Below are 7,993 nucleotides of genomic sequence, written 5' to 3'. Positions count from 1 at the left end.
ACAACTAAAAAACTACCTTTCAGTCACAATGTAATATTAATATTAATGTCACATATCAAGAAAAAAACAATACATTTCACATGTGCGAGTCAGATGTTCTTATATCTGTGTTACAAACAGGCTTAACTTAAACATTACAAAGTTAATTAAAAAGTAAAAGATATTTACAAACACTGCAAAACACAAAGGCCAACTTAAGTGTTACAAAGTTTAAAAACACGTTCTAACATAAACTAATCAGAGTCACTGTCATCAAGGGAAAGGTTAAAAAGCCTCTCCCAGAAACATCTGACTCCAAAACAACCTGAGGATGTTGAAGGGGCATCAAACTGGTCACTTACCTTGCACCTCTTTGCACTTACCTCTTCGGTGCAGATGTCTTCTCTGCTTCTCTTTTCTGAGGAAGGAGCAGCAGAGGGAGCAGCTGAGAGAGCAGCTGAGAGAGCAGCTGAGGAAGGAGCAGCAGAGGGAGCAGCAGAGGAAGCAGATGAAAGAGCAGCTGAGGGAGCAGCTGAGAGAGCAGATGAGGAAGGAGCAGCAGAGGGAGCAGCAGGGGGAGCAGATGAGAGAGCAGCTGAGGGAGGAGCAGCAGAGGGAGCAGCTGAGGGAGCAGCTGAGAGAGCAGCTGAGAGAGCAGATGAGGAAGGAGCAGCAGAGGGAGCAGCTGAGGATGGAGCAGCTGAGAGAGTAGCTGAGGAAGAAGCAGCAGAGGAAGAAGCAGCAGAAGAAGCAGCTGAGGGAGGAGCAGCTGGCGGATCACCAACTGGGGCAACAACTCGAGGGAAGAGTGGGGCGTTGGCCTGGCCGAAAGGCGGCATGGCGATAGGGGCAGCACCTGGAGCAATAGGATGTTGCCAATCGTGCCAAAACGGCTCTGGAGGGTGCTCCCGGATGAGAGGGGAATCATCACTCTCATCCATGGTGTCATACCCCGAGTCATCGCTAAGCCAATCCCCCCACTCTTCTGAGTCGTTCCAGTCAGATGAATTGTCAGTCTGTTCACTCACCTCTTCATCGTCTACAGGTAGGTAGGGGGGGTACTCACCTTCCTGTTCACCGTCATCAGCATCTGGTGCTTCATGAGAAGAGGCTGAGGGTGAGAGAGGGAAAAAATACTCACCATACTCACCTTCGCTGATACGCTGGGTATCAGTGTCCTGAGCAGGGCGTTCAACCACATAGTCAAGACGCCCTGTGAAGAAACAATTTTTAAAATAACATTAGGAATGTAATAGACACCCAGTGTTAAAGCAACAGACCTACATCTGTTAGTTTGAGCAGAGGATGAGAGGAAAGCATTTTATGTCAGACTGAATGACACTTCTACTTGTTCAATCTTTAAGTGAAGTATTTTAATAGAAGACCACCAAACCTCCACCAAGGCAGCTCACTCTGTGTACTTTTAAGGTGACACTATATTGACACTATATATGACACTGTATTTTGTGTACATTCAATTTGTTTTATTTGTTCTTTGTAAGCCTTTATGCAAACACTATGTTGGAATAGGTAATGGATAATAGGTATTGATTTGTAAATAGCCGGACATGAGTAACTTATTATATAAATATATTACAGTAAATTTATAACTAACCATGCAGCTCATTCTCCTGTTTTATTTACAATTCACGATGTCACACATTTTGAAAAAAGGTCATAGATTAAATATGTGGATGCAAACCATAATGTAACATTTAGACCACATGTACCAATCTCATGTCCTAAATATAAAAAATATTTTTTTTTTAAAAAGAAAAACACAACCTCCTTGGCAAGAGTAAAAATTGCACACACACAAAGCTCTGCAGGTATGTCTGAAAATGATGGTCAAGTGAAAAAAACAAACAAACAAACAGAAACTCTTAACTCAGAATCCACATTTTTAGAAATGGGCACAAGGACTGTATCTGCCATAAGGACAGATACATCTAATCTGTGGTAAACATGCTATCCCTGTGTAAATATCCCTGTGTACAATTTCTCTCTCTGCTATCTAATAAGGTCAAAAGTATTACTGTAATAGAAGATAGGTCTTATTACCATTATTACTACTGTTTTCATATTCTTTTGATATTATTTTATTTTATTTTTTTATCTTTGTGTTTTGCAGCAGAGAAAAAATATAGTTTATGTCAATAAAGCCTTTGATCCGGAGAAGAAAAGGATGTTAGGAGGGGACCTGGATCTGTGTGTTTACACCTGCGTGTTCTGACGCCATGACATCTTGAAGATGCCGTTACCGCAGAAACTGATTTTTGGGCATTTTACAAATTTTAGTCCATTAAACTATTTTTAACCATTTCATTTTAAAGAAAAGTGTCAAATTTGAAGCCTTCAAATCAAAGTAATACCTTTTTTTCATATTCATACACCAGTCGTTAATAATTTCTACGCCTCTCCCGGAAAATTTAAAGCATACAAACAATTTACGGGAAACAATCTTGGAATACACATATTTGATCACGTTAAAACTTGATATTCACAGTGGAACTTGTTAAATTATTACAGTCATTTAAATTTAAAGAAACTTTCAAACGTACCTGCAGCGAAGTCCAGATGACTGTCGAGGAGTCCGGGTCCACGGCGAGCCATCTTCAAACTTGAAAAACAAAAACAAGTACAAACGATCCACAGATGAAGTACTTGTTGTCGCTTTCAAGTAAAATCCGCTTTCAGGAAAATGTTTGCAAAACTTAGCTTTCCACAGGCTGAGGTTGGAGCAGGTCGAAACAAGTCCACGAGCAAGTGTAAAGGGACGATTGGAACCTTGTGCAGCATTTATATACCCTCGGCGGGCCATGGTTACGGTTGTCAACGTGCGTTTACACGTGCACGTGATAGCACTATATGAATGGAGCTCACCGCAGTGTAATTTACAGTTAATACCGTTAATAATAATAATAATAATAATGGATTGGATTTTATATAGCGCTTTTCAAGGCACCCAAAGCGCTTTACAATACCACCTGGGGCGATTTTAGCCCATTTTTATAATGAATCAAAGCACCCCCAAAGATTTCTTACTTTTTTTGACAATATTTGTTGTTTGTGTGACACACTATTAAAAATATAAAAAGCATACCGTACTTAATTGAGATGGAACATTTTAACAGCAAACGTTTAGATAACCCCTCCCCCCTCCCAAAATGGTTTGTTCCAGCTCGGCTCTTCCCTGCTCTGCAGCGCCGTTGCTGCCAGAGCGATGGTGGCTGAGACGCAGCGGAGCGGAGGGGGAAGTGCCTGGCTTAAAACAGGACATATTAGCTGCATTTAACCTTCAGTTACTCTTTATATAGTTAGGTAGGAGTCAGACCATGTTTCTTTTTAGCTGAAAAACATTACACCAGGTAACCTGCTGTGTTGAAAATGTCTTTTCCGACGATGTTTGCTACCCTACAATCCGTCCTGCTCTGTAGTAAAATCAGTGATATTTGACCGTCCCGTTGCTCCCATTGAAATTTATATAGCCTATTTAAAATCTAAAACTTAACATTATCTAGCCTGCTGTTGTTACCACTGTCCTGTTTGAAATGTAATGACAGAAACTGGTTATTTTGTCATATGTGCATGTGCCGATATTGAACCCAAGTTACTAACTAGCTAACTGACTGGATGCAGTACAGAGAGGCAGCCAGGTTCATAATGGATATGAGGAAGTTTTTTCAAAAGAAGGAGCCACATTTAGGTAAAAGTAAAATCAAATGATCCATTAATAAAGGATAATGTTGGATCAATGTTTCAATATTTGTATCCTTTATTAGATGTACATGTGGTTTGGTTATTTGCATTTTGGTTGAAAGTACACTGAGAGAGGACTTTTTTATTAGTGATCTTAATAGTATTTTTTTTTAATCTAATTGAATACAATCTATTTGTGTATGATTGTCAGTCAAAGAGGGAGAGAGGAAAGAGGAGAACATGAGGAGAAAGTACAAGATCAGGAAGAACCAGGTAAGAAAACAGACAGGGAGTACTAACAGGCAAAACAGAAACTGTTAAACTGGCAAAGAAAAAAAACAAACAACTAATTTTACTCATACAATCTGGAAGTTGTGTTCTGGAAGTCACGGTTGCCAAAAACTTTTTGAAGCTCAAGAGTGAGGCTGGTGCCATTCCAGATATGTTAACATTGTACATTTTGGATAATCAGATCTTCCCCACACTGAAAACTGTTATTCAGGTTGCCCTAACAAACCCAGTTAGCAGCTGTAGCTGTGAAAATTTCTTTCACAAATGTGGGGATTAAATTGTGTTAAAATGTACAAAACAGTGATGTCATGTTTTGTGACGAGGAACCAGGCACAGAGAGACTTGATGAATTTAAGAATCTTATGATTTAATAAAGAAATTTGCAGACTTGCACAGAGAGGGTAAAATTATGATGACTGATAATGGAGATGAAGTCAGCAGACGATGAGGACAGGGAGGAACAGGGGTTTAAATGCACCAAGGAGACAGTCAGAGGGAACTCGGGACAACTGGAGACATTTAAGGATGCAGGGACTGACAGAGACAGGGAAGACGTCTCATTATGATGAGTAAAGTTTACCTTGCCTGGATGGGCAGCTCTCTGGGTGCTCAGCACCCCCAAAGCTCTGATCCTAGAATCGCCCCTGAATACCACTATTCATTCACTCTCACATTCACACACTGGTGGAGGCAAGCTACGGTTGTAGCCACAGCTGCCCTGGGGCAGACTGACAGAAGCGAGGCTGCCATATGGAATCATCCTACTGGCCAACACCAGTAGGATGATTCCGCATAAATCTGAATCATCTGAAAAAGATTCAGATTTATTACATTTTACTCAAATGTTTTAAAATATATTTTATATAGACTTATGATTTATACATGCCTATGTAATTATTATTTTGGGATTTGATTTGGGATTTATTTTACTTTGTTGTGATTGTGAGATGCAAAGCCACATAGATGCAAACAACAGAAAAGTAACTCTATTTGATTGGCTGAAAGTTTTTCAGTGATATAAATAGGCAGAAAAGCTTGTTAAATTATTCCACTGTGGTCTTAGTGAACCAATTAAGTTTTCAAATATTTATCCACCACTGCTTTTAATGATGTCATTTAATTTTTTAGGTGACAGAAAATCAGAATGGCTCCATCTGTAAAGCGTCACAGGTAAGAAGCAGTTTTCTGATATTTAGGCTGTACACACCTGATTTGTCAGATTAAACTTCAGCTCTGTTTATGTTTCCAGCTGTGAGGTTTTTGTGTTTTGTCATGAGTACGGTGTTATTCGTCATGTGATTTTTCTGACCTGTGGATTTATTTATGTAGTGAGGATTAGAGATGTGTACTTATGGTACTTGATCTGCAGCACAAGTAAACTGGAGTTTATGATGTTTAAACAAAACAAAAGAAAGTAACAAATAATTATTGTTGATTGTAAATTATTATTATTATTTTGCCTGTCCCATTTGGTTCTTTTGCCATCAGAATTATTGTCTAAAGGCGAAGAAAGATGCCCAACGGATTTACTTTACCAAATGGACCATCCCAGCCTTGCCGTATTGGTCTATTTGATTCACCTTTTATTGTTTATTTTATTTTATTTTCACTTGCTAAATACAGGCACAGCCCCGTCCTCCAGGGCATGAAGCAGGTATGGAGGAGATCAAAACTCCAGACATCCAGAGGCCCCCAGAACACAAGAGACCAAGGAAGACCAACAGAGGGGCAGCTGCGCCACTGTCCCAGAAAGAGCTGAGGAGAGTCCCAGATGAGGGGTCACTCAGCAGCCGTGGAGCAGAAGCCAGGGGGGGTTGCAGTGACGTGCCCGTGAGCTCCTCCGGCAGCCAGCTGTGCCAGAATGACCGAGCCCCAGGCCGAGAGGCCGAGGGCACCCCACCCCCGAAGTGGCCCGAGCGAGCCCCAGGCTCCAGGCCCCAACAAGCAGCCACCAAGGAGTGAGCCAGTGTGTACCTGGGCGCCCATCCCCAGACACAAAGAACCACCAATGCACCGATGTCTGAGGGCGTCTGCCACTGGCAGGGGAAGTGGGGGGGGAGATAAGCCTCCATACCTTGGAGGGCCTGAGATGTCCCTAGAGAGGTGACATCTGATACCCAACCTGACATATAGAAAAAAACAAACAGGCACACACAGATACTCTAAGCCCCAGGTCTAGGTACCCTTGCCCCTGGAGGGGGAAACTGCACCCAGACCCAGGTAGTGTTAGTCTTTTCCCTGGGGTGGAGAGAAGCAGACCGCCCCGACTCCGCAGCAGCAGGGAGGCCCCACATTCCAGACCCCAATCGGACGGCCAACTCCTCCTCCTGGCCCCCCGCCCCAACAGGCAACAGAGAACGGGGTGTGTGAAGACTCCAAACCTCCCTCCGCCCGCTCATATGTAGTGTTGATGCATGTGTGTTCTAAGGTGCATTTAAAACCCAGGAGGGCATGGAGCTACCTGCCAGAGAGAGCAGCAGGTAAGCGCATAGCCCCTCCTGATAGCCCTCAATGTCTACGTGTATTTAAAATTGAGAGGTGGGCAACAACGCCAGGGGTGAGGTTGTACACCCTGATGGTCTTCTGGATGCCGTGTAGCGTGCTCACCCCCAAGATCCTATATGTATGTGTTATGAGAGTGTGAGTAATGTGAATGTCTAAGTTGTGAGATAAAATTGAGGCACAGGCAGCCAGAAGGGGACAGAGGGGGGATGGCAGAGAGACAGCGTCACCTGTAACCATGGCAACATAACCTGCCGCCTGGAACAACAGAACATAGCTGTCCAACCCCAAACAACCCTGACCCACTACAGTATGCTGATAAACTCCTATAACACATTGATAGCTTATATTGTACAATTTACAACATGTGATGTATATTGGTCGTCCATTATAATAATGAGAGCCTTAAATTTGAAAATCTGACACATGAACAGTCCCTGCTGTTAATCAGCTGTTGTCTGGTGTCCATTAGTATGTGTGTGAGAGAGAGAGGCAAACAGAAGCAAATTTAAATTGTGGTTGTCAGCTTTAATACTTCACGCTATGATAAATAGGCTCCCAATTTTAGTATGACACAAACTGACTGAAAAAAAAAAACTTTAGTTTCCTACACTAAAATCAGTGCCAGTACTCAAAATCACATGACAGTCAGGGACACTGATAAAGAAATAGATATGTTTTCAAATCAAATATTGATTTTTCAGGTAAATGGTTGAATATGATTAAAGAACCATGCTTGAAATGAACAAATTTTCAGTTTAGCTAAACCACCATTAAGTGCATCCACCTGATTTTATTTTTTATTTATACAGAACCTTTCCAGTTGCTGCTGCTTGTTGTCTGATTTCTGTTATTTGTCTTAGAAAATGCAAATTAAACCCTCACAAAGGTTAAAACAACAAACATAACTTTTACAGTTGAGTATTAATTTTTTATGCAAAAACAGAATTATACTATGGAGTCCTCCATTCACCTAGGTCAGCTTAGCACAAAGAGCAGAAGTCACCAAAACAGAACCTAGTGGTACGCATTAAGTAAAACAAATGGAAAAGGACTTACACTTAAAAATGTATGTAAAAATTACTGTAAATAACTGTGAAATTTCAACTGTAAATGAGCATCAAAAAGAATAAATAATTGTAATGTGTATGCTAAATTACTGCAAATTGACATATGATAAATTGCCTTTATTTTTACACTGCTAATCTGCTGAAAATACGCTAATTTACAGTAATACGGCACGATATCTTTGAAAACAACATAAAAAATTTGTAACATTATTTACAATGAATCACCTTACAATTTGAGTGCTCTGGAATGCACACAGTCTTTGCAGACTACTAAGGATCAGACATCCTATCAATATGCAATCGATTATATAACTCTAATCATTAATGAGTATATGTTTCTAAGCATAAATGACAATCCAACAATATAACTCTGACCACAACGACTTTTAAAAACTTTCAAACTTCTGCTTTCTGCTGTGTTTCAGATATTCCAGTATGCTGGATTTCCTTTC

At 40.9% G+C, this 7,993-nt stretch overlaps 1 protein-coding gene across 1 annotated transcript; it reads right to left on the bottom strand.

Annotated features, from left to right (window-relative positions):
* On the bottom strand, nt 1-2,595 carry LOC148096834 (uncharacterized). Its single transcript, XM_087835016.1, has 3 exons — nt 2,541-2,595; nt 761-1,192; nt 1-691 (listed from the first exon to the last, which is right to left on the bottom strand). The coding sequence occupies exons 1-3, from the start codon at nt 2,590-2,592 to the stop codon at nt 234-236; spliced, it is 942 nt and encodes a 313-aa protein (XP_087691142.1). The 5' UTR covers nt 2,593-2,595; the 3' UTR covers nt 1-233.
* Between the last annotated feature and the right edge of the window lie 5,398 nt (nt 2,596-7,993).

Source organism: Neolamprologus brichardi, chromosome 22 (genome assembly GCF_056152115.1).
Source record: "Neolamprologus brichardi isolate AB-2024 chromosome 22, ASM5615211v1, whole genome shotgun sequence".
Taxonomy (NCBI): domain Eukaryota; kingdom Metazoa; phylum Chordata; class Actinopteri; order Cichliformes; family Cichlidae; genus Neolamprologus; species Neolamprologus brichardi.
This window is presented reverse-complemented; position numbering and strand designations above follow the sequence as displayed.

Bases quoted from the DNA above. Each gene is read 5' to 3' on its own strand.
- LOC148096834 (XM_087835016.1), bottom strand. From the start codon at position 2,592: ATGGCTCGCCGTGGACCCGGACTCCTCGACAGTCATCTGGACTTCGCT. The intron at 1,193-2,540 runs GTACGTTTGAAA...GTTTCTTCACAG, and splicing joins TCATCTGGACTTCGCTGCAG to GGCGTCTTGACTATGTGGTT. The intron at 692-760 runs GTGATCCGCCAG...CTTCTTCCTCAG, and splicing joins TCGAGTTGTTGCCCCAGTTG to CTACTCTCTCAGCTGCTCCA.